Source organism: Pseudorca crassidens, chromosome 1, assembly GCF_039906515.1.
Source record: "Pseudorca crassidens isolate mPseCra1 chromosome 1, mPseCra1.hap1, whole genome shotgun sequence".
In the NCBI taxonomy this organism is placed as follows: Eukaryota; Metazoa; Chordata; class Mammalia; order Artiodactyla; family Delphinidae; genus Pseudorca; species Pseudorca crassidens.
The window spans coordinates 94377900-94405425 of record NC_090296.1 but is presented as its reverse complement, the minus strand read 5'-3'; the positions used below and the strand labels follow the sequence as shown (position 1 = coordinate 94405425).

General features: G+C 40.8%; 1 protein-coding gene across 1 annotated transcript; it reads left to right on the top strand.

Moving 5' to 3' along the window:
- On the top strand, nt 1-27526 carry LOC137230986 (aromatase-like). The gene is made up of 9 exons (XM_067751427.1): nt 1-145; nt 2151-2301; nt 8056-8210; nt 10413-10589; nt 13547-13661; nt 17304-17418; nt 17855-18017; nt 25824-26065; nt 27278-27526. Exons 1-9 carry the CDS (start codon nt 1-3, stop codon nt 27524-27526), a joined length of 1512 nt encoding a protein of 503 aa, XP_067607528.1.

The following is a 27526-nucleotide window of genomic DNA, read 5'->3' as shown; positions in this document are numbered from 1 at the left end:
ATGGTTTTGGAAGTGCTGAACTCAGTGCATTATAACATCATCAGCATGGTGACCGAAGTTGTGCCTGTTGCCAGCATTGCAATCCTGCTGCTCACTGGCTTTCTTCTCTTGGTTTGGAATTATAAAAACACATCCTCAATACCAGGTAACACAGTCATTTAGTTCTGTATCTAAGGAGAGTGTTTCCTTGGGCTTTTCGTCCATGAAAGTAAAGGAAATTTGCAAAACAGCGAAGAGTAAACCTGAGGAGATGGCTGAAGCCCAAGGCATATTAGCAAATGAATTCAGGTGAACATTTTTCTACCAATTATCTGCATATATTAAATGAAAGCATTAAAAAAATCTTAGATAATCCCTTCCAGTCTGCATTTTGTTTCGGTAAAATAGACTTGGCAAAAGTATCCTTTAAAGTAAATTTAAGATGCGGTGGAACGAGGTAATATTCCAGGTTTTGGATTTTTTTAATTTAAATTCATTCCAATTTTGGTCTAAAGGTGAAAATGTCTCTGGAATGCTTTCTGTACTCCTTTCTGTCTCCCTCCCACTTTACCTCATCCATGTCCTCTGCCCTCTCCCTTTCTTGAAACTATTCCTTCTCTTTATCCCATTCTTTATTTTTTTTTTATTTTTGGGCATGGTGGTGATGTTGGTGCCACCACAAGGGGTAGATGGAACCTGGACAGTGGATGAAAAATGGGGATCACTATAGTTCCCTTGAAAATCTAAAAAAAATCTTCCACAAGCTCTGTGGATCAATCAAGAGTAGAGTATAATATAATTATCCAGATAATCCCAGTAGAAACAACACCACTCTACACTATCAGATTAACTCAGAACTCCCAGAAATATCAGACGGCTTTGTAGTTTCTTGGAAAATTCCTCACGGCAGGCATGTGTTCCCAGTCCCATAAAAAATTCTGTAAGTCAATCATCTACATATAATGTTATTAGAACAATCCTAAGATTAAGACCCCTTGACCCCAAGACTCCCAAACTTGTTTTGCTTATATAGACATTAACAAAGACTTTCCACTAAGGGCAAAAAGAATACCCTGATAATCTTTTCCACATTAACCCAGCTACTTCAAAGTTAAGGAATAAACCTTGTTTGCCAGGTTTGGGTTTAAACATCCAATTTAAATGATTCACCCAAAAACTTAGATTATCTAAATTATCAGCACTGTACTGTCTCAGATAGTTGTGTGAGTTTTGGCTGAACGACTATTTCACTGACAGAATGGAATTAAAGGAGTAAGATACAGAAATGGTATAACTTTACAATAAAGCTCGTAAAACCATTCCAACAAGCTTTTGACGAACTTTTCACCACCACCACTAAAATCAAGCTACCAAGTTTGTTCTCTGATACAAGCAACAGCAACTCCCCTGGCTGCTCACCAGATTCACACTCCTCACAATTCTGTCATTGCCTATGTCAGCAAGGGTGTAAGAGCCACGGCTCTTCACTAAAACCACATCACTAGACTCAGACTCTGGTCTAGACACAGATCAGACACACTGCCTCATTCCTCAGTGCTTAGCTTTATTTTGTCTAATGAGATTTAGCTTAAGATTCTCTTCTTAAACCAAATCCTTTTTGAAGGAAATAAAAAAGAAATGCATGCTTTTTGTTGGGACATTGTCTTTGCAGACCGTGTTTCTCACAGTTAAAAAGATGACACCCAAACCACAGACTAATTCAAACCCACCCATTCCATTGACTGGTGCTTTCAAACCCAAAGTTTTCAGACAAAACTACGCAGCCAGACAGACCTGTCAGCTTGTCACTTGTCCTGGTTTTCATGCCTGTTACAAGAGGGACTGATTGACTTGTATTTGAAACTCATTGACACCATTTAACACAGCAAGAATAGAGTAGACACCTATTTCAGTCCGTTCAGACCGAAATGCTTGAGACCAAATGGAACTGGAGTGGTGTAGACTCTGGACTACTTTTTACTCATGGAGCTGTGAAGAGCATCATGTTAACTTGTGTTGTTGTTTTAATCATTTTGTGTGTGTGATTCACCTATATACATCAGAAGATATAAAAGGACATCCAGATCAAAAGAACAAGAATAGCAGTTAATTTAAAGCAATCGCTCTTTTTGGTGTTGCAGAAATACTGACTGATCTGATGACTTTCCTAGGTCCTGGCTACTTTCTGGGAATTGGACCCCTCATTTCCTACTGCAGGTTCCTCTGGATGGGGAATGGCAGTGCCTGCAATTACTACAACAAGACGTATGGTGAATTCGTGAGAGTCTGGATATATGGAGAGGAAACCCTCATTATTAGCAAGTAAGTCTGTTAATAATCGGGGACATATTTAAAAATCAAGGCTGGAATTTTCATATTAAAAACTAAACAAACTTATTTCGATATCTTGATGTCTGTTGCTAAAGATGTGTTTTTACTACTTTTTAAATGAAGGATGATGCCTGCAGCTCAGGATCTAGGACAGTGCTTCTCACCCTGGCTGCATATTAAAGTAACCCAAGGAGCTGTTCAAAACCCCAATGCCCAGGCCACAAACCCAACTTTTACAGTCTCCTGGGAAGGAGGGACCTGGGCATCCGTAGTGTTTAGAGGCCCCCAAATGATTGCAACGTGCTACAGAGCTTGAGGAGGAAAAAAGGTAAGAAGCTTCCAGAGTAGAGGGCCTTTCCCTGGGGAAACACCTAAGCAGGTTGGAGGAGTTCTGTCTAATTTTCTTACCCTTAAGTGTAGTTCAGGTGCTGGGAGTGCAAGACTAGACATGGAGGGAAGAATGAAGCACATGAGAAAGGACCAGAGGACCAGGACAGAAATTGCTCTTAGACACTAGGTACTTAGATCACCAGATAAATTCCCAGGAACCCTGACCAGTTGCTGAAATAGGATCCTCCTTACAGTGCAGGTAGCATCTGGCAACTGCTGTCTTAATTAGGAAAGTGACCTTAGTGACCCTGACAGGGTCAGGTGCTGATTCATGCTGAGAACATGACAAAACTCACTCTGCCCTTCCCCCAGCTTTCCCAGTTCTTTCCCCTTCCTGTCCTCACAGGCTTTTCTCTGGTTGGAGTCTCTGTGTTCTCCTTAATTGCCTCCCAGCCGCTCAATTTTCTTAAGGGATGAGCTCCCCGCAGGAATAGGACATGTTTGTCCCCATCTTCCCTTGCCTGCTCTTCAGGTCCTTCCAGAACTACCCATACCTCTTAAAAAGACCCCACTGGATGTCAGAAAGCTCTTTCTTTTTCTTTGAATAATATGCCAGGTATTTTCTCTTCTGAAAATTTTAACGTCTGTAGTTATTACACCTGTGTAGAGATTATGGGCCAACTTTTCCAAGCAGCTTAGTTCTGAAGTGGGGGGCTGCAGAACTTTGGAGCACGATGGGGTGGGAGTCAGGCACCAGTGCTGCCACGATTCTGCCTGAGCAACTGGGGGCTATGGGGAGAGATCCATCTGATCACCTGTAGATAAAGTATGCATGATTCCCCAGGCAGAGATGCGCTAAATTATTGAGGTTCTACAGAAGTTATGCATGACACTATATGTCATGTGTATATGTTAGTGTTTGCCATGAATATCAAAAATAGAATGTGAATAGCATCCATAAAGAGGAACTGGCATTTAACATGATAATTAGGATGATATTTGGCCATATGTTAGCAATTAACATAACAGTTAAGGTTATAGAATTTGTATACCTGTTTTAGTCATTTCCGAATTTATAGGAAATTCATTCTTTTATTCTGTAAATGTACATTTATTTATTAGAATTTATACTAAGCACTGGATGACCCTAAACTATCATAGAAATTATTGGCTCTCCATTCATTCATTAAATAAATATTTATTGAGAACTTATTATGTACAACAGGTATCATGAACAAATCACTCCCAAATCCCTACCCTTGTAGAGGAATATATTGTTGCAGTATTAATATACCAACAATAAAAGGCTAAAACATAGTATTATCAGTAGGGTGAACAACTGTCTTGGTTTATTTGGAACCAGAGGATTTCCCACGTTGTGGGATTTTTAAGCTGGGAAACCCAGGATGGTTGTCCACACCATTATCAGGTAGATATGGGCTATATGGAAGATGAGGTGGGTGGAGCAACTTCGGGATGGGGAGAAATCAGGATTCCATTTCAGATATTTTGACTTCACTTGCCTAGTACTGCTGAATAGGATATTAAGAAGGAAGTTCTAACCATTCAGACCTTCGACTGTAGTCAGAAACTAGCAAAGGAAGCTGAGAAGGACAACCACACAGAGAAGGGAAAACCAGGAGAGTGTGGAGGTCTGAAAGCCAGGAGAGAATGCCTGTCAGGGAGGATGGAATTGTCAACTCTCCAGATAGTGCCACATGACTGGACAGAGATGTGAGCATTGCATTTAGCACCAGGGAGGTCATGGGTGACCTTGACAAGGGCAGTTTCTATGCAGTGCTGGGAGCAAAAGTCTGACCACTGTAGAGAATGGGGAGAGAAGAATTGGAGGCAGCAGGTACAGACACTCTTTTGCCATAAAGGAGGCAGAGAAATGAAAGGGATGTTTGGTCCAAGGAGCTTTTATTTGTTAAGATACAAGATATCAACCATGTGTGTTTTGATGGGAATGATGAGTTACAGACGAAAGTGTTGATGCAGCACACAAAAGGAGTGTGCCAGGTGAGATGACAAGGGGGTCCAGGTAACAAGTGGATGTGGCCTTGAAAAGGGACACGCAAGTTCATCCACAGTAACAGGAGGGAAGGCTGAATATATGGGCACTGATCCTGGTGGTTGGACTTGCAGAGGTTCCAGTTGCTTCTGTTTTCTCAATAAAATAGGAAATGAAGTCTGTAGTTGAAATAAAGGTGAGAAGTACAACACTGGGGGACAGAGGAGACAGGATATAACAGTCATCCAGGAAAGTGAGAGAGTGACTGGACTTGGGAAATGTAGTAGAATTGCCAGCTGCACTAAGGGCTCACTTGAATTTAACTGAGACCTGCCAGTGTTTGTGTGTGTGTGTGTGTGTGTGTGTGTGTGTGTGTCCATGTGCATGTATGGTTTTTTCCCTGGCCCCATTCAACCGCCAGGTGCAAGCACAGAGTAAGCTAAACTGAGAGCTGGATTTAGCCAGGGTTGAGGTTTTACCAGGCAACTAGGACAAAGTAAGCAGAGGGTCAAGGGACTTGAGGATGCATGGAAGGCAGAGACTCTAATGATCGACAAGAAAATATTTTTCCAACTTTCTAGTATGAAAAGTTCAAATGAACAGGAAAGTTAGAAGAGCAGTCCTCCGCCCTTTTTCCCCATGACCTTGACCTTCTGAAGAGACCACATCAGTTGTCTTACAGGACGTCCCACATTCCAAATCTCTCTCAGTATCTCATTATGGTGTCATTGAACATATTCTTCTATTCCCGGTATTGCTTATAAACTGAACACTAGGTCTATAGGCTCTATTCGATTCAGGTTAATTGTTGCGTAATAATACGTTCCTGTTAGTCCTAGGCACTTCACATTGCATCACATCAAGAGACCAGGGAAGGTGTTCCCATATTAGAGATACTAAATTTGGTCAGCTTAGGGTGGTTACAGTCAGAACTCTCTGTTACAAAGATTCTTTTTCTCTTGCAGTGACCTCAGTATCAAACCTGGGTAAGGATATTAGAGGGCAAAGGACAGGGAAAATGTGGTAGGATTGATGGAGTATAAGTCACAGGCACAGAACAGGTCTACACAAGGCATGTGTTTTTAAATGTTTGGTATCAAATATTCCATTGATTGTCTCCCCCCTATTTCTAGTACTTATCAATCTTGAACCTGACCACAGGTGTGTGAGTTCTTTAAACTCAGAACGGGAGGGTGGCTTTTTCTTTACCACCTAAGGACTTACTTCCTGGCTACTTTTCATTTTGAAGAGACGTTAGGTTTGCCATCTTTGGGGATGTCTTTTGACTTCAGTCATGTTTCAAGAAGAATAATTACCCCAGGGATCAGGCATCTTACACTACCCACTGTTCCTTCCGAGGTTGGGGACTCACACTGTCTCTCCTCAGTGGTAAGAAGTCCTCACTCTCCCAGCCAGTCAGTCAGTCAGTCAATGTAACATCTCCCTCACCTGGTGTTACAGGCCGGCCCGCATTGTGGGAAGATCTCTAATGTTCTCCTGAATATCAGGGGAGCTCTGGGCTGGCAACCCTAGTTCATCACCAACCTTCCCTTCTTCACTTTCCTGATTTACTCCAGTTAGATAAAGCCAGCCTACTTTTGATAAGTGACCTTATTTTAAACTGCTCATCCTTGGTGACACTTTGCTTGCTGTGTGTATCACTTCTGTCTTCCCTACTTTGTTTTTTGCCAAGTCAGAGCCTCTGTCTCAGGATAACTGAGATGTTGGCGCCCCCTAAAGGACAACTGACTTAATCGTTCGCTCTTTATTTGGGTTGAAGTTTTTAATTGACCAGTAATTCCTCAAAACATATGGACAGACCAATGTATTTTATGATATACTCAAAAGCTCTACAGGTCAGAGCAGAAAAATAGTATTCTGTTTGTCAACTAATCACTTAAAATTTGTAGATCTGAGTTTGTGAGTAAAGAGTATACAAATTACTTGCTGCTTTGATTACAGAGTGATTTAGGGGACGGTACGAATAGCTAGAATTCTGAAGTCTATTAGTTAATAAGAATTTCAGTCCCTTCTATAGCATGATGTCATATACAGGACAAAATTTTATCTATGTATCAGTCAAATTAATTCCCTGGAATACAAACTGAAGTATCTGGATTTGCGTATTGAAAATACAATAGAAGACATAAAGCCACCCCATCTTTTATCCTGAAGAGACTAACTATCCATTTATCCTTTATGCTCTCAAATGTTAAATTATTTAAATGATCAATTTATACTTCCAATGCCATAGCCTAATTTATAATCAATCTTATTGAAACATCTTCTCAACAAAGTGAGTCTCTCTGCAGAAGAATTCTGTACCACTGTCCTAAGAAGACAATATTCTCCTCACACACGGAGGCCCCATGACGTCTTCAGCTAGGATTTTACAACATGTTATAATGCTCATTGCCTTATCGTGCCCCAATTAGAGTAGGATTTGGGGCAGGAAGCAAGACCTGAAGGAGGACATGGGTGGGGAGGGGCTGCCTGCTCCTTCCTAGTTGCTCTGAAGACCCAGCTCAGGCCTTAAGAGCCAGGCCTGGGGGTGGGAATAGAGGGCAGAGCAGTGGAAGAGGAACCAGGAAGTTCAAGGAAGCCTGGGTTCCTCGCAAGGTCCCAGGGTTGCCACAGCAAGGGCTATCTAATGGCTCAGCGTGTCCTATGTCCTGGGAGAACTCTGTGACCCTGGAGACCTTGATGAATCATGATGGACGCAGAGCCCCAAGACAGCTGCTGTCACCACCACAGAGAGCCTTCCAGGCCAGCCCAGCCAGCCAAGCCCAGGGCCAGAGGTGCCCAGGAGATGTCCTTCAGTCCTATAATGATACTGCCCTGGAGGGGCCAGGCCTGATTAGGGCCTCTGGGGGACGGGTGGTACAAGGCAGAACTGCTGCTTCCAAACTAAAGAGATAAGACTTCAGGTATTCCAGCAACTTCCGATTATGAGGCTCACTTCTGCATGGGGAGCACTGTCTGGAGAGGGACTGCTTGGAGGCTGGAGGCTCTCAGGAATATGGTGGTGTGGAGGGTTCAGTTTCTTACAGCCTTGTAGCTCTGACAACAGTAATGGGGAGTATTTTAGTGACTTGGAGTTAGATAAGGGGAAATAACGAATAACTCTGTGTGTGTGTGTGTATGTGTGTGTGTGTGTGTGTGTGTGCGTGTGTGTGTTGATCTTTAGTGATGCTCAGACAGAGAGCTAGCAGTAGAAATGTTTCAACAGGAGAAGGAAGTTCTTGTGCTAACACAAGTGCTTATTTAATCTGAATACTAGAAATTATGCATTGCATTTAGATCAACAGGCATTTGGTATGAGAGCCACCTGGTAGGCAAACTCATCACACTGAGTTCTCCTGACCCTCAACAAGTAACTCCAAGGTTTGCTTTCTCTGCAGGTCCTCAAGCGTGTTCCACGTAATGAAGCACAGTCACTACACATCCCGATTCGGCAGCAAACTTGGGTTGCAGTGCATTGGCATGCATGAGAAAGGCGTCATATTTAACAATAATCCAGTCCTCTGGAAAGCTGTTAGAACTTACTTTATGAAAGGTATTCAGATGTCTGGCTACATTCTGCTCTTTTGTCTATGAATATGCCTTCTTGAAATCATTTTTAACTTCTGCTGCTTCACAGTTTTGAAACAGTAAGAGCTAACATTCATTATACATGTACTATGTAGTAGGCACTGTTTAAGCCCTTGACAACTTTAATCCCACAGCAACCCCATGTGTTAAATACCCTTATCACCTCCATTTTACAGCTGAGAAAACTGAGGCATAAAGAGTTTAAATAGCTTGCCCAAGTTTCCACCAACAGCAAATGGTAGCACAGGATACAATTCCAGAGCCTACATGTTCACCCAACACAAACTATGTCCTTCTTGTTGACCCACAAACAATTTCATGAATGTGAAGGAGAATTGGCACCCTATATACTTAAGATCACTTCAGTTAAGAACTTAGTATGTCAGCCATATAGTTGATTTAGCATAACCAACATGTTTGCTGAATCATTGGCTGACATCCCAGATATCTTAAAATAGCAATTTGCAAATAAATTACAGAATTTTAGAACTGAGAAGAGTTGTATATGTCATTCCATCCAGACTCTGAGTTTTATACTTAAGGAGTGCATTTCTAGAGAGCTTGTGATTTTTCCTCCAGGCAACATAGCCAGGTATGGAGGAGCAGAGACTGGATTACAAACCTCCTTATCTAGTGGTTTCCCCCTTTACTATATATGCTGCTGGAATGGAAGCCTTTGGCTTCAAACTATACATTCATTACCTTACAGTTTTATGGGTCAAAAGTCTGACATGGGTCTCACGGGGCTAAAATCAAGGCACTGGCAAGGCTGTGTTCCTTTCTGGAGCCTCTAGGGAGAAAGTGTTTCCTTGCCTTTTCCAGGTTCTAAAGGCTCCCCATTCCTTTTATACATTTGAAATGTGGTTTATACATTTGAAATGTGGTTTCAAGCTCTTGAACGTAGAGGCAAATCATACATCAGTCTGGGAGTGATAAACAAAGCCAACCCTTCCATGCAAAGGACTGATTCATTGAGGAATCATTTATCTCACTTGTGATTGTGACAGTCACCCAGGAAACAGCATCCTGGCCTTTCATACCTCCAGGTCCCTCCTAAAGTCAGAACGTATGCTGCCAACCCAAACTTCCTTTTTACACATGGGTGGAAATGCTTAGACTCTAGGACCACTCACCAGGTTTCCTTTCTTATTTGCAAAGTGTGCCTTCAGGGGCTTCTGCAGCACAGCTGATTTGCTTTGTTTGAGGGCTCTGACTTTAACAGCAAGTCTGAATAAAAAAGACGTAAAAAAGAGAGATTACTCCTAAAGAAAGCTTAGAGCAACCTTGAACAAACAGAGAAAGGAGGACTTTAAGAGTTAAACTCATGTTAGACCACCTACCATTAGGACCACTAGATGCTCAGATGGTCAGGAGCCAAGAAAGAGATCAGAGCCAGTTCACTCTACCTGGTTTCATTCATTCATTCATCTATTCATTCATTCATTCCTCCTTTTGACAAATATATATCAAGGGCCACCCTGTACTATGGACTTAAAGTACAATGCTAATAGGTTATCACTGTCCCCAGTGTTCCCAGTCCTGTGAAGAAGACTGTTCAACCAACAAAGTTTTGTTTTGTTGTTATGACATTGATTGAGTACAATTAATCTGGATGTAGTTTGAAGAGAAACCAAAATTAAGGATACATTTGGTAGTTTATAAGACTAGGACTTTACACATATGAACTACAATTAAACAGGAAGCACCTTAGATCTAAAAAGTAAGATCCAATTTGAATACTTCTGTAGCAATATTCTGCCACTCATTGAAACATAAAATATCACCCAAGTGAAATCCAAACCTTCTTTAGAGAGAAATGTACATAATATAGAAAATTACTGATTTGTAATTTATGATCACAAATACTAAATGTTTCATTTGCAATCTCACAAATGATTTGTCATAGGTAGAATAAAAGTTTAATCGTGAATCATTTGTTTTAAAAAGATTTGTCATTCATTCATTCATTCATTTTTAATCATAAAAGTGATACTTTCTAGTAGACAATTAGTAGAATATAGAAAAATGAAAAGAATATGAAAATTTCCACCCATTTACTGAATACAAATTTGTCGTCAGTTAAGCTCCAAACATAAAAAGCCAAAATTGCCTGATAGTTTGTGTGCCCTGGAGTCGGAGGCGGCTCACTCTGACGTGTACCCTTCAGCTTTGTCTGGCTCCGGCCTGGTGCGCACGGTGACCGTCTGTGCTGATTCCATCACCAAGCATCTGGACAGGCTGGAGGAGGTCCGCAACGAGTCGGGCTATGTGGATGTGTTGACCCTCGTGCGGTGCATCATGCTGGACACCTCTAACAAGCTCTTCCTGGGGATCCCCTTGAACGGTACTGAAATTTTCACTTTTTTAAAAAATATATTTATTTACTTTTTTTTTTTTTTTTTGGCTGTGTTGGGTCTTCGTTGCTGTGCGCAGGCTTCCTCTAGCCGTGGCAAGCAGGGGCCACTCTTCATTGTGGTGTACGGGCTTCCCATTGCTGTGGCCTCTCCTGCTGCAGAGCACGGACCCCAGGCACGGAAGCCTCAGCAGCCGTGGCAGGCGGCCTTCAGCAGTTGTGGCCCGTGGAGTCCAGAGCGCAGGCTCAGCAGCTGCAGTGCACCGGCCCAGCCGCTCCGCGGCATGTGGGATCCTCCCGGACCAGGGCTCAAACCCGCATCCCCTGCACCGGCAGGTGGACTCCCAACCATTGCGCCACCAGGGAAGCCCTGAAATTTTCATTCTTATGACTTGACATTCAGCCCTGTATTAAACAGGGCATGAGAAGAAGGATAACGGACTCAAGCAAAGATATGTTCTTTTGCATACTGCTCTTCTTTAAACCCTTCTAAGTATTCCCAAATATTTTTCCTGGTATGTCTGCCTTGTTCACTTATAAGGTCATAAATATCCACAGAAGGGGCCATCTTCTATTTCTTTTGCATCTCTCTTCATTGCTCTAGAAAATAGGATTCTACCCACAGCTGAAACTTAACAGATGTGATCATTTGATTTGGTCATAAATATATCCTACCACCAAACCTATGTATTTAACCATTACCAACCATTCTTTTGAGCATGATATAGACATATATATGTGTATATATGTATGTATAGTTATATATATACACACACAAACACATAGACACATTCCATATATCTACACACACACATAAATGTACATACACACCTCTCCCTCAAAGCCACTAAGTATGAAAATTTTGATTCTATATGATGATAAGCGTACTGAGGCTGCTGGAAATGATGATGATAACTAACATAAATTTAGTATCTACTATGTGCCAAGCAGTATAAAAACTTGCTTCACATAAACTTTGTCACTTAGCATTTATAACAATCCTTGCAAGATGTCTCACTCAAGAAACTGCTTTCCTCACTATATTACAGAATCAAATATTAAACACATACATGCAACTCTACCGCCAACAAAAGAACAAACATTAATCATGTGGATTCATTCCATTCTGCTGCTGTCAGCTTAATGTAATTTCTCCTGACTTGATTTCTAGCAATGCTCATTGATTCATACATTCATTCAACTAATATTTATTGATTGCCTATTTTATGCCAGACTTAGGTTCTGGGGATAGACCAGTTGGACAAGACGAAGTCCTTGCCTTCAAAGAGTTTACATCCTAGTGGGTATATGGACAGTAAACAACTATCTAGTAATATATTAGGCTATAATAAGTGCCTTAAACAAACAGGGCTTCCCGGGTGGCGCAGTAGTTGAGAGTCCGCCTGCTGATGCAGGGGACACGGGTTTGTGCCCCGGTCTGGGAGGATCCCACATGCCACGGAGTGGCTGGGCCCGTGAGCCATGGCCACTGAGCCTGCGCGTCCAGAGCCTGTGCTCCGCAATGGCAGAGGCCACAGCAGTGAGAGGCCCGCGTACCTCAAAAAAAAAAAAAAAAAAGTAGAGCAAAGGGCTAGAAAGTGAAGGGGGAGGTCAGTGGGAGGCTGAAGCTCTTGTGGAGAGAAAGGGTGGTCAGGAAGGCCTCTGTGGAGAGGATGTCTGAAAATAGCCCAGATGAAGTGTGACGATGAGCCATGTGCAGATCTGAAGGAAGAACATCACAGGCACAAGAACAAGGCACGAGTTTCACACTTGTCCAAACCGGCTGAGCTATCACACCTGCTCCCTGATTGACCACATTTGGACAAGCAGACAAGCGATAAGCCCTCCCTTTCTCCGCTCCACTCTCCTCGAATCATCTCCCTGCCTCTTTAATGATTCCTTACCAGAGTCATAGGAACCCCATCTGATTGACATTAGGATGGGAGCCCCATTCACTCTGAAAGTCACAGCCTCTTGCCTCATCCCCTTTCACACAGGGACTCTGAAAGTCCTGTTTGCCTGTTCCATGTACATCTCTCCTAAGATATGACAGGTACCTATTTTAGAAGTCCCTGCTCTTTGGTTCCCCACTAGCCTTGACTCTTAGGAGGGATCAAGTAAAGGGAATTGTACAGCTCTCTGTTAACTTATGGATGCAGACTGCGGTCTAAGAACCTTCATAACCCATACAGACTTATGTGTATTTCCCTCTGCTCACCGGGTCCTTGTTAAACTCTCATTTGGCCTGAAGGACTCAGTGCACCAAAGAGGAAAGGACATGGCCCTGAGGTCAGACAGAATCGAGCTCCAGCCTAGGGACTTCCTGCCACTCTGGCTGTATGACGTTGGGCAAGCTTCTTCATTTCTATGAACTGCAGTTTCTGCATCTTCATGTCTTTTCCCTTCTCTTGTGTGTAATTTGAAAAAAGCAGGGGTTTTCTTTTCTCTAGTATTCAATTTAATTCAAGAACATCCGTTAAGATCTGACTGTGCACAAGACTCAGGACAAGGCACTGAAGATTCCAAGATGAATTCTACACTCTGGACTGAAATATAAACAGAGTGGGGAGGCTTTTTGCCTTTCCAGGCACCAGAATTGAGGCCATAACAGCATTAATTACTTCTCATTTCAAACGGTCAGGTAAACAGAAGGGAGTTGGAGGCTCAGCCATGGAGAAGCGTGTGAGATTCTAGGCTGTGTCTCTAGCACAAACTTGAAAACTGGCAAATCTCTGGCTAACGTGGCCAGTTTAGATGCCAAGCAGAATAAATTAGTGTTGATTTGTTTAGTGGCATTCCCCTGGCTGAAACACCCAGTGAAGGTGGAACCTTGACCTGCTTAGAGTCCCAGATGGTAGGAGAGTCTACAGGGGATCTTCTCTGAGCAGTGTACCATTCTTGGGCTCACATTTTTGCTCATCTGTTCTGATCTTTTTCTGTTTTTCCAGAAAGGGCCATCGTGGTTAAAATCCAGGGTTATTTTGATGCATGGCAAGCTCTCCTTCTCAAACCAGACATCTTCTTTAAGATTTCTTGGCTACGCAGAAAGTATGAAAAGTCTGTGTAAGTAACATATTTTGGAATATTTATTGCTGAGATTGGATTGATCTGTGTTGTGTCTTAGTTATTGCTGGCCTCTTCGGCAAGCTTTCTCCTCTCCAGACCGCAAGGGAGCTGTTAAGTTGCCGGTGAAACACTTCTTACAGCAATTTGGCAGCATGTGGCCAGACCACAGAGGAAAGGAAGACTTTGGCCCAGGGCAGTTTTCCCCTAGGAGGCTGAGAGCTCCATCTCTGGAACTAGGACACTGCTGTGTATTTTGAGTTGAAGAGAAGGGTTGGCTGAACCTATCCTTATCATTAGTCAAAATTCTCTTTGCATGTCTGGAAAAATGGAAACATAAATCATTTTATTGTTGTGTTGCTTCTGAATGAATTTAACTTAATTCAATTTGTCAGAATTGACAGTAGTTGCAAGAGAATTTTTTTCATGATGAACTTTTTTAAGACGTGTTGTTTGTTTAGTTATGCATCTTATATCTTGGGGGATCCTAAAACTGTCATTAAATGGCTTTGCTTTGGTGTCAGACTAGTCTAGCAGAAGACTAGACAAATGCCCAATGACCTGGATAATCAATGGTTTTCAGAGTGTAAGTAGCCAGCCAGTATACATGCCACCTCTAACCACCAGTGGAAAGCACAGGGGATCTAAAGGTAGACAGACCTGGTTTGTATCCTATCTCTACCACTTAGTAACCAAATGTCCTTGGGAAGTTCTTCAAAGTAAAATATAACATACCCTCCGTGATGGCAATACAGGTTAATGAGATCCTCTATGAAGGGCAATCAGCACAAAGCATGACACATAGTAGGCAATAAACATGGTAGTTTTCCCCATCCCTCTGTTCATATCTTTCCCAGATGTCCCTGACTATCTTAAATTCTCCATCTCTACAATTTCCCAAAGTTGTTTGAAGAGCTAACTTCATCCTGTTTGCGTGTTTTGAAATTCAGTAGTATTAGTCTCCAGGTAGTCAGCTTGATGTTGCTTTATGTATTTCAAGCGGATGATGAGTATTAGGTGGATGATTTGGACACCTGGTCCTTTAAACATTTCTCTTTGTTTCTACCGGAGTTTATTGTGACTTGAATCGGTAAGATAAATGGTTCATCTCTTCACTGCTGTCAGAATTTGTGGTCGTCTCAAGAGTCTTATTGGTCCGCAGTTAAACTTGGTCATTAGTTTAGCTTCAGTATGGTCAGCAGGCCCATAGAAACTTGCTGCATGAGATTGTATAACAGTTTCTCTTTGGTTTCTTTAAAATTATCTCAACAACATTCCCTCTCTATATAAATTTGCCAATGGTTAGTTCACTATGTACTATCTCCTCTGATCTAGAGCAGTAAAAACCTAAAGAAATCTTTTAATCTCCTTCCCCTGCATTCCATTGCAATAATGCTGATACTTTTTTTGAGGCATAATTGACATATAACATTATGTTAGTTTCAGGTGTACAGCCTGATTCAATATTTGAATATATTGAGAAATGTTCATCACAATTAATCTAGTTAACATCTTTTACCATACATAGTTACAAAACTTTTTCCTTGTGATGAGAACTTTTAAGATCTACTCTCTTAGCAACTTTTAAATATGCAATACTGTATATTAACTGTAGACATCATGCTGTACATTACATCTCCGTGATTTATTGATCATATAACTGGAAGGAAGTTTGTACCTTTGACCCCCTTCACACATTTCACACCCAACCTACCCCTAGCACTCATGGCATTCACCAATCTCTTCCTGTAAAACTGAGGTTGGGATTTCTCCTTTTGTTATTGTTTTTTTAAGATCCCACATATAAGAGAGATCATATAGAATTTGTCTTTCATACCAATATTTTAAAAAATATATTTATGTAAAGGTTTCTGGGACATCTACTTCCATCCCTATTTATTCAATTTTATATTTTTCCCTCTTTGAATTCCCAATATTAGCACAGTACTGTTTTCTACTTTTTGTTTTGTCAAATGTAGGTTTTGCAGTCTCAGAATACATTAAATAAGTGTTTGTGGCCTGGACTAGGAACGTAGCCACCATTATTTTCGTACAAACAGAGGAATTCTTGCAATATAATTTGTAAGTCAGAGACTTCTTATTTCCTGTAAACTGACATTTAACTCAATTCTCCTAGTTTTTAATGACATACAAATTCAAATACATACATTTAAGCAGAAGCAAATTTTAACCTGAATAGGAGGAATCCCAGTGGATATTCACAGGCCCCTGATTCTGGCCCAGGGAGGAAGGAGATGCTTAGAAGTGGATGCAGCTCCATCAAGAAATTCTCTAGGAATTCAAAGTCTAGGGGCATTTCAACACATCCCAGGCCATTTGGGAGCCACTGCTTAGGTAGGAATGCTATGAGCATTCTAGCCCACTATTGAATAAATGTAGGAGATACTCAACAAATATTTGCTGAACAAATGGATGGGTAGGTAAATGAATAAACGTGAATATATCCCTGCTGTATGTCTGGAATGGTGAGTGTGTGTGTGTGTTTGTGCGCGCGCCTATAAAGCATACTTACAGAGATAAACAATAGTAGGCATCCTTATTTAGAATGACACAATGAAAATACTACCCTGAAGAATATCTCTCAGAATGTTTAAACATCTTCCTTGAGATGCCCCCCCAAAAAACTTTTGAAGATAGGAGGTATCTTAAAGAATCCTCTGTTACTTTTCCTGTTGAACTGAAGCAAACATAGAGGCTATTTAGGTCAACAGAGTATTTAAGCGTGTAGGCAACTGTGTCAACAAGAATTTGAAAGAAAGATTTACTGTACATTTAACATAATACAGAATACTGTTCCCTGAGATTGGGGAACAATACAATTATATGTGAATGCATACACTTAAAGACAAAGTCAAAGATAACAGAATTGAGATCTCAAGGTGGCCTTATTGTTCATCTAGCCTGATCCCTTCACTTTAAAAGAGACATAAGACTCAGAGACTTAAACTAGGTTACGTGGAACGACAACAACCTGGACCAGAACCTGACCCTTTGTCGAAGGTGTTTTTCCCTCCTGCACACTGTCAAAAGGCATATGTATATTGATGCAGACAGTCATTCGTTCAACAAATATTTACTTAGTGTTACTATGAGGCAGAAACTGCAAGGTATGAGATAAATATCAGGAAAAATACTTCCTGTGTAGAAGAGGAACCTCAAACTCAATTGTCTTCGAGACTATGCAGATAAAAGTGGGCTGGGTGGATGTAAGACACAGGAAATGGAGGTGCCCGTGGGAGACTGGAGAGTGCATGCTCCCACTAAAGGCATTCACTGGCTTTGGTTTTTGATGTTTAACTTAAGCACTGTGCTGGCCCAATCAAATAGCAGAAAACATAATTGGATTTAGCCATTTGGTACCAGTTTTCACCCCTTAACTGCAGTTACAGCCTTGATTTTGCTACCACTGCCGAGATACATGGGCTAACTCTGGTTCCTTAACATGATATAATATGTAATTTAAGAATATTTGTGAAGAATTAAGTATAAATTCAGTTATTCATGAGCACTAATGGCTTCCACTAAAGCAGATCATTTTACTTTTAAACATGGCAAACAAATCCATTTATCTAGATGTCATATCTGTGTACAAGTAGATAATATTTACACTGTTTTTTCCAGCGAGGAGCTGAAAGAAGAAATGGAAATTCTGGTAGAAAAAAAAAGACGCAGGATTTTCATAGCAGAGACACTGGAAGACTCAATGGATTTCACCACTGAGTTGATTTTGGCTGAGGTACAGACCTGAACTGACCCTAATTCCCACACAACACACGTGTATGACTGTATCAGTGTCTAAAAATTCTCTCCTGTTAACTGTTGCATGTTTCTGCTTTGACTATATGCTCCAGTATTTCTATAATGCCCAATCCAATAGCCCCCTATTAGACAGTCAGGTAAGATTGAACTTTAAGACTGAAATTTCTGTGTTTCTGCACAATAAAAATAGGAAAACTGGGGAATCCAAAGACACTGAACACATAGATATTTCGTTAAGTTCTTCAGCTTTGAGATGAAGATTGTTAATGCAAATGTCCATCATCAGACACAGAGACACATAATTTCTATGATTTCATTTTGTTGAGGTTATTAATCCTTGAGCGCCACCTCCCCTCCTGTTCTGAACCGTTCATTCACGTTGCCAATGTTTCTCCCCGCTTTCAATTGTTCAGAAACGTGGTGACCTGACAAGAGAGAATGTGAACCAGTGCGTATTGGAAATGCTGATTGCAGCACCAGACACCATGTCCGTCTCTGTGTTTTTCATGCTGTTTCTCATTGCAAAGCACCCCCTAGTTGAAGAGGCAATAATGAAGGAAATCCAGACTGTTGTTGGTAAGAATTTATCAAGCAAATAATAGAGATTAGAAAACAATTCCTTCTGAATATCAGCTTCTAGGTCCTAAGAATCTTATGTCAAAATCTTTACTAGAATCCACCCAGAGAACAACAGAGCAAGTCAATGTGTCGCATTTTCATTATGCCGAACAGGTTTCTGTGCTTTTCTAATATAAAAAAAAATACACGCTGGCTGGAAAAAAATCCAAATAAGAGAGAGATGTATAAAGCAGAAAGTATTATTTCCTGATCCCTTCCACTCTCCTTCCCATTCCCCAGGGGGAATCACTGTTAATTTTTTTTTTTTTTTTTTTTTTTTTTTTTTGCTGTACGCGGGCCTCTCACTGTTGTGGCCTCTCCCATTGCAGAGCACAGGCTCTGGACGCGCAGGCTCAGCGGCCATGGCTCACGGGCCCAGCCGCTCCGCGGCATGTGGGATCCTCCCGGACCGGGGCACGAACCCATGTCCCCCGCATCGGCAGGCGGACCCTCAACCACTGCGCCACCAGGGAAGCCCCACTGTTAATATTTTGATGTGTATTCTTCAAGGTCTTTTTTGATGGGCACATAAACACATATATGCGGTTCTATTTGTCTGTGTGTAAAAAAACATGGGATCATCCACAAGGATTTGATACCTTATCAGTGACAAAAGGCTTTTGACGGTCCACCCAGGGAAATGGCTATCATTTTCTGCAGTGTTTCTGGGTTTCAAGCAGCCCGTTCTTCCAGGTGGTGGCAGAGGGAGGAGGTAAGGGTGATGATAGCAGAGGCAGGGGAGCGATCAGTTTCCCTCCCCCACCCTCTCCTCCTCCTCTGCAGGAGAGCCTCCAGGTCCCTGCTCAGCTCTTCCCCACTCTGTCCCCTCCCTGCTCTGCCATTGCTTCAGCATCACTCTGCCACTGCTTTGGATATCCCCACCCTTCCCTGGAGACACTGCCACGTTCAGAAGAAGTCAGAATTGCTTTCTGGAGAAAACAGAATGCCTTATCTGGAGTGTGCTTCACATAAGTAATCTCTTTAGGAACACATTTCAGACATATGCGAAGAGGTATCAGTAATGATATAGATTTTTCTTTCTTGACTTTACAGGTCTCTGTGAAACAACCTATTTTGTTGTTAAAAGGCACCATGTATTTTTTAAACTTTTTATCTTATTTATCTTTAAAACCATTTGAGTGCTGCTTGAAACAGATGACAAGGGGAAATTTCATACACGGATTAAATATGTGAAAGGGTTCTGCAGACGCGTTGCCATAGGAGGGCCACTGCCTGGGAAGGTAGATAGCAAGGAGCCAGAATGACATCCGGGTTTCAAATTCTGCAATGTTTTCTCAAGCACCCTTTTCAGGTTATGGGTTCTGTGCCAGGTGCAAGGGCACCGCGGTGAACAAGCCAGTGCCATCCCTGCAGTCCTGGGCTCTCAGTCTCGTGAGAAAAAGAGAATTCAAGAAACAAGCTCAGTGGAGTGAGAGAGAGTCACAGAATGATGGGGGTACAGGCAACACAGGGGAAACTGCTCTTGAGATCATAAACCTTTAATACAATTTCCTTGAGACATGAAAAGTTCTTGTGCCCCTTGATATCCCCCTGACACGACAGTCCTCTTGAAAGATAAAACTGGGACAACCACTAGTACATGTATACTTGTTCCTCCTAGACCCACAGGACTGGTAATTACTTCTAAAAGTATGCCTTTTGTTACCTTCTCCATCATCTGCCCTCTAACTCCCCACCACAGATAAATACACCCATTAGACTCTTGCTGTGTTCGAAAAGCAGTATGTGAGGGGCTGTGTTGTTAAAGTTCTCTAACCAAGTGAGACCACTCCTGAATAACCTAACTGTACAGGAGACAGAGCTGCCTCAGGACCCTGGGTTGACTTTCATTCTGCAAAAACAGTAGCCCATTTCAGGATGCTTTGAAGTTTTGCCAATTCTGAGAGTAATCCAAGCTTCTCTGACCAGTGTCGAGCCAAGCTGAGACATGGAGGTGTCCATCAATCCCCAGCTCACCTGGAGCTGATGAGGCACCCCATTTGTTGTGGTGGAGAGAGGGCGTTCTTGCCACTTTACCACCCAGGTTGTCCTTGATGAGATGAGGAGGAGAGACTAACAGTGATATTTTTCTCTTTTTTAAAAAATTTTCTTTACTTTTTTATACAGAAGGTTTTTATTAGTCATCCATTTCATACACATCAGTGTACACATGTCAATCCCAATCTCCCAATCCATCACACCACGACCCGCACCCCCCACTGCTTTCCCCGCTTGGTGTCCATACGTTTCTTCTCTACATCTGCGTCTCAATATCTGCCCTACAAACCAGTTCATCTGTAGCATTTTTCTAGGTTCCAAATATATGTGTTAATATACGACATTGGTTTTTCTCTTTTTGACTTACTTCACTCTGTATGACAGTCTCTAGATCCATCCACATCTCTACAAATGACCCAATTTCGTTCCTTTTCATGGCTGAGATATATTCCATTGTATATATGTACCACATCTTCTTTATCCATTCGTCTGTCGATGGGCATTTAGGTTGCTTCCATGACCTGGCTATTGTAAACAGTGCTGCAATGAACATTGGGGTGCATGTGCCTATTTGAATTATGGTTTTCTCTGGGTATATGCCCAGTAGTGGGATTGCTGGGTCATATGGTAATTCTGCTTATAGTTTTTTAAGGAACCTCCATACTGTTCTCCATAGTGGCTGTATCAATTTACATTCCCACCAACAGTGCAAGAGGGTTCCATTTTCTCCAAACTCTCTCCAGCATTTGATGTTTGCAGATTCTCTGCTGATGCCCATTCTAACTGGTGTGAGGTGATACCTCATTGTAGTTTTGATTTGCATTTCTCTAATAATTAGTGATGTTGGGCAGCTTTTCATGTGCTTCTTAGCTATCTGTATGTCTTCTTTGGAGAAATGTCTGTTTAGGTCTTCTGCCCATTTTTGGATTCGGTTCTTTGTTTTTTTTTAATATTGAGCTGCATCAACTGTTTATATATTTTGGAGATTAATCCTTTGTCCGTTGATTCATTTGCAAATATTTTCTCCCATTCTGAGGGTTGCCTTTTTGTCTTGTTTACGGCTTCCTTTGCTGTGCAAAAGCTTTTAAGTTTCATTAGGTCCCATTTGTTTATTTCTGTTTTTATTTCCATTACCCAAGGAGGTGAATCAAAAAAGATCTTGCTGTGATTTATGTCAAACAGTGTTCTTCCTATGTTTTCTTCTAGGAGTTTTATAATGTCCGGTCTTACATTTAGGTCTTTAATATATTTTGAGTTTATTTTTTTGTATGGTGTTAAGGATTGTTCTAATTTCATTCATTTACATGTAGCTGTCCAGTTGTCCCAGCACCACTTATTGAAGAGACTGTCTTTTCTCCATTGTATATCCAGCCTCCTTTGTCATAGATTACTTGACCATAGGTGTGTGGGTTTATCTCTGGGCTTTCTATCTTCTTCCACTGATCTGTGTTTCAGTTTCTGTGCCAGTACCATATTGTCTTGATTACTATAGCTGTGTAGTATAGTCTGAAGTCAGGGAGTCTGATTCCTCCAGCTCCATTTTTTTCCTTCAAGACTGCTTTGGCTATTCAGGGTCTTCTGTGTCTCGATACAAATTTTAAGATTTTTTTTGTTCTAGTTCTGTAAAAAATGCCATTGGTAATTTGAGAGGGATTGCATTGAATCTGTAGATTGCTTTCGGTAGTACAGTCATTTTCACAACATTGATTCTTCAAATCCAAGAACATGGTATATCTCTCCATCTGTCGGTATCATCTTTAATTTCTTTCATCAGTGTCTTATAGTTATCTGCATACAGGTCTTTTGTCTCCCTAGATACGTTTGTTCCTAGGTATTTTATTCCTTTTGTTGCAATGGTAACTGGGAGTGTTTCCTTAATTTTTCTTTCAGATTTTTCAACATTAGTGTATAGGAATGCAAGAGATTTCTGCGCACTAATTTTGTATCCTCCAACTTTACCAAATTCATTGATTACCTCTAGTAGTTCTCTGCTGGCATCTTTAGGATTCTCTATATATAGTATCATATCATCTGCAAACAGTGACAGTTTTACTTCTTCTTTTCCAATTTGTATTCCTTTCACTTCTTTTTCTTCTCTGATTGAAATGGCTAGGACTTCCAAAACTATGTTGAATACTAGTGGTGAGAGTGGACATCCTTGTCTTGTTTCTTATCTTAGAAGAAATGCTTTCAGTTTTTCACCATTGAGAATGATGTTTGCTGTGGGTTTGTCATATATTGTCTTTATTATGTTGAGGTAGGTGCCCTCTATGCCCACTTTCTGGAGAGTTTTTATCATAAATGCTGTTGAATTTTGTCCAAAGCTTTTTCTGCATCTATTGAGATGATCATATGGCTTTTATTCTTCAATTTGTTAATATGCTGTATCACATTGATTGATTTGAGTATATTGAAGAATCCTTGCATCCCTGGGATAAATCCCACTTGATCATGGTGTATGATCCTTTTAATGTGCTGCTGGATTCTGTTTGCTAGTATTTTCTTGAGGATTTTTACATGTATATTCATCAGTGATATTGGTCTATAATTTTTTTGTAGTATCTTTGTCTGGTTTTGGTATCAGGGTGATGGTGCCCTCATAGAATGGGTTTGGGAGTGTTCCTTCCTCTGCAATTTTTTGGAAGAGTTTGAGAAGGATGAGTGTTAGCTCTTCTCTAAATGTTTGATAGAATTCATCTGTGAAGCCATCTGGTCCTGGACTTTTGTTTGTTGGAAGATTTTTAATCACAGTTTCAATTTCATTACTTGTGATTGGTCTGTTCATATTTTCTATTGCTTCTTCGTCCAGTCTTGGAAGGTTATACCTTTCTAAGCATTTGTCCATTTCTTCCAGGTTGTCCATTTTATTGGCATAGAGTTGCTTGTAGTAGTCTCTTAGGATGCTTTGTATTTCTGCGGTGTCTGTTTTAACTTCTCCGTTTTCATTTCTAATTTTATTGGTTTGAGTTCTCTCCCTCCTTTTCTTGGTGAGTCTGGCTAATGGTTTATCAATTTTGTTTATACTCTCAAGGAACCAGCTTTTAGTTTTATTCATCTTTGCTATTGTTTTCTTTGTTTCTATTTCACTTATTTCTGCTTTGATCTTTATGATTTCTTTCCTTCTGATAACTTTGGGTTTTGTTTGTTCTTCTTTCTCTAGTTCCTTTAGCTGTAAGGTTAGATTGTTTACTTGAGATTTTTCTTGTTTCTTGACGTAGGTTTATATTGCTATAAACTTTCCTCTAAAACTGCTTTGCTGCATCCCATAGGTTTTGGATCATCCTGTTTTCATTTTCATTTGTCTCTAGGTATTTTTTGATTTCCTGTTTGATTTCTTCAGTGATCTCTTGGTTATTTAGTAATGTACTGTTTAGCCTCCATGTGTTTCTGTTTTTTACCTTTTTTTCCCTGTAATTGATTTCTAATCACATAGCGTTGTGGTCAGAAAAGATGCTCGATATGATTTCAATTTTCTTAAATTTGCTGAGGCTTGATTTGTGACCCAAGATGTGACCTATCCTGGAGAATGTTCTGTGTGCACTTGAGGAGAAAGTGTAATCTGCTGTTTTTGGATGGAATGTCCTATAAATATCAATTAAATCTATCTGGTCTATTACGTCAATTAACACTTGTGTTTCCTTATTAATTTTTTGTCTGGATGATCTGTCCATTGGTGTAAGTGAGGTGTTAAAGTCCCCCACTCTTATTGTGTTAATGTCGATTTCCTATTTTATAGCTGTTAGCAGTTGCCTTATGTATTGAGGTGCTCCTATGTTGGGTGCATACATATTTATAATTGTTATACCTTCTTCTTGGATTGTTTCCTAGATCATTATGTAGTGTCCTTCCTTGTCTCTTGTAACATTCTTTATTTTAAAGTGTATTTTATCTGATATGAGTATTGCTCCTGCAGCTTTATTTCATTTCCATTTGCATGGAATATCTTTTTCCATCCCCTCACTTTCAGTCTGACTGTGTCCCTAAGTCTGAAATGGGACTTTTTAGACAGCACATATATGCGGCTTGCTTTTCTATCCATTCAGCAACCCTGTTTGTTTCGGGTGGAGCATTTAATCCATTCATGTTTAAGGTAATTATTGATATGTATGTTCCTATGACTATTTTCTTAATTGTTTTGGGTTTGTTTTTGTACGTTTTTCTTCTCTTGTGTTTCCCACTTAGAGAAGTTCCTTTAGCATTTGTTCTAGAGCTGGTTTGGTGATGCTGAATTCTCCTAGCTTTTGTTTGCCTGTGAAGCTTTTGATTTCTCCATCGAATCTGAATGAGATCCTTTGTGGGTCGAGTAATCTTGATTGTAGGTTCTTCCCTCTCATCACTTTAAGTATATCATGCCACTCCCTTCTGGCTTGTAAAGTTTCTGCTGAGAAATCAGCTGTTAACCTTATGGGGGTTCCCTTGTATGTTATTTGTCAATTTTCCCTTGCTGCTTTCAATAATTTTTCTTTGTCTTTAATTTTTGCCAATTTGATTACTATGTGTCTTGGCGTGTTTCTCCTTGGGTTTATCCTGTATGGGACTCTATGCACTTCCTGGACGTGGGCTGCTATTTCCTTTCCCATGTTAGGGAAGTTTTCGACTATAACCTCTTCAAATATTTTCTCGGGTCCTTTCTCTCTCTCTTCTCCTTCTGAGACCCCTATAATGCGAACGTTGTTGTGTTTAATGTTGTCCCAGAGGTCTCTTAGGCTGTCTTCATTTCTTTTCATTCATTTTCTTTATTCTGTTCCGCAGCAGTGAATTCCACCATTTTGTCTTCCAGGTCACTTATCCGTTCTTCTGCCTCAGTTATTCTGCTATTGATTCCTTCTAGTGTACTTTTCATTTCAGTTATTGTATTGTTCATCTCTGTTTGTTTGTTCTTTAATTCTTCTAGATCTTTGTTAAACATTTCTTGCATCTTCTTGATCTTTGCCTCCATTCTTTTTCCAAGGTCCTGGATCATCTTCACTATCATTATTCTGAATTCTTTTTCTGGAAGGTTGCCTATCTCCACTTCATTTAGTTGCTTTTCTGGGGTTTTACCTTGCTCCTTCATCTGGTACATAGCCCTCTGCCTTTTCATCTTTTCTATCTTTCTGTGAATGTGGTTTTTGTTCCACAGGCTGCAGGATTGTAGGTCTTCTTGCTTCTGCTGTCTGCCCTGTGGTGGATGAGGCTATCTAAGAGGCTTGTGCAAGTTTCCTGATGGGAGAGACTGGTGGTGGGTAGCTATCAGTGATATTTTCTGACAGATGACTGCATTGGATACCAGAAGAGAAAATTTCTGTGAACATCATTAATCTCACCATCTCACTTGACTAGAGGAGGAATGAACGTCTTCTAGAATTCAGAGTAGGGGACAAAACTCAAGAACCACACAGGTGGCAATAAATGTTTGAAGCAGATTAGGTCGGTCTACATGATGCTGCAGAGAGGAAGTTCCTCTAAAGGGCTCATCAGCCACCCACCCTCAGCTAACTATTGTCATGTGGGGATGTGAGTCCAATGTAACCTGTTTTTTAATTTCTATACAAATACAGACATTTGTATGAAATCTCTCAGATGTTAAGATAATTGACTTCAAATCTGAATTTTCATAAGACACTCTGTGGACCAAACATAAAATATTTTACCATTATATATATAAATTTTTTCAACCAAGACCGAACTGACCTATAACTATACTGATCTGAAACTATGAGTTTTATGCCCATCACATGTTGAAACTAACATGACCTACTTTGTCCTTTTTATCTGATCCCACAGCTGAAAGAGACATAAGGATTGATGATATGCAAAAACTAAAAGTGGTAGAAAACTTTATTTATGAGAGCATGCGGTACCAGCCTGTCGTGGACCTGGTCATGCGCAAAGCCTTAGAGGATGATGTCATCGATGGCTACCCAGTGAAAAAGGGGACTAACATTATCCTGAATATTGGAAGAATGCATAGACTCGAGTTTTTCCCCAAGCCCAATGAATTTACTCTTGAAAACTTTGCCAAGAATGTAAGAGCCCTTCCTTAAAATTGAGTGTGCCACTCTTGAAAATGTCAACTCTTAAGTCCTCTCTGTTTTGCACCATGTATATTTCATTCTATTTACTCATTCTCTTCACACCTCACCAGGAAAACACATTTCTCCTAGCTTGGAACATGGCTACCATGTCTGTCCTCAAGGCAAGGAGGCTGGCTCTCCAGCTCTCAGAAATGTCTTCATGGAGGTACACAATAGGTCAAAAGGTGAACAATTTAGGCCCTTAATTTGCTTAAAATGAGGCAAATTTTCTTTAACCAACCCATTTAAACTTAACTTTTCCATTTAAACTTATCACCTTGTCACCATGTAGATTCAGCCGTAGCATCATCTAAGTCAAGGAAATCCACTTCTGCTTCAGATGGAAATCAAGTGAGAAGAAAAGATTTGGTTTTGGCAGTGGGCCTTTGGTTTCTCAAATGGCCCCACAAGCACTAGGCCTCATTCTATATAAGACTTTGTAATTACAAGAGCCTCAGCTTCTTCTTTTTCTGTAACTGAGGTGTACTGGAGATTCTGCCTCCATTATGTCAATTCTAGGTAATGACTTTTTTAACCTGAATTATCCTGATAGTTCCCTCTGTGTCCCCTTTTTCCATTTGCATATGGAAATATGATCTTAGTTAAACCAGCTGTCTAATTCATTCCATTTCTAGATAAGCAACCCACGCCATGTTGGCAATTGGTCAAAAATAACTTACTGAGCGTATTAAGTGTCAGGCACTATGTGAGTCCAAATGGGGACAAGACAGGCAGAGGTGTCCCATTAAATATTTGTATAACTAAATATATTTAGATCCTTGGCACTAATAGACAGGGAATCTACACCTTTGCCTAAATTTGTCCTTGTCATCATGTTATATGTCCTGGCACAAAAACAATCTTTGCCTCAATGACTGGCAGAACAGCAGTAAAGCCATGGTCTTCCCACAGAGCTAGCTGAGTATTTACATGAAAAGCAAAACAGGAGATTGTTTGAAGTTGTGTCCGTATCACAAAGGGTGAATCAAACTGGAGGGAGAAAGAGGCTTATCTGAGTTACAGTCATTCCTCTCCGTGAAGGAGCAGTATGGCCAAGTCGCCGAAACCGAGCATTCTGACTCACAGTGTTTTCAGGGTGAATCAAACAGATATGCATGACTCTAGCCTTTACTTCTCGGGCTAATTGTCTGATCATTTTCCTAGGTTCCTTACAGGTACTTTCAGCCATTTGGCTTTGGGCCCCGGGCCTGTGCGGGAAAATACATTGCCATGGTGATGATGAAGGTCATCCTGGTCACACTTCTGAGACGCTTCCACGTGCAGACATTGCAAGGTCAATGTGTTGAAAAGATGCAGAAGAAAAATGACTTATCTTTGCAACCAGATGAGACCAGCGACCTGCTAGGAATGATTTTCATCCCAAGAAATTCAGACAAGTGCCTCGACCACTAA

Coding starts and splice junctions, on each gene's coding strand:
- LOC137230986 (XM_067751427.1), top strand. CDS start 1: ATGGTTTTGGAAGTGCTGAACTCAGTGCATTATAACATCATCAGCATG. Junction 13,662..17,303: donor AGAAAGTATGAAAAGTCTGT/GTAAGTAACATA, acceptor TGTTTTTTCCAG/CGAGGAGCTGAAAGAAGAAA. Junction 18,018..25,823: donor GGAAATCCAGACTGTTGTTG/GTAAGAATTTAT, acceptor CTGATCCCACAG/CTGAAAGAGACATAAGGATT.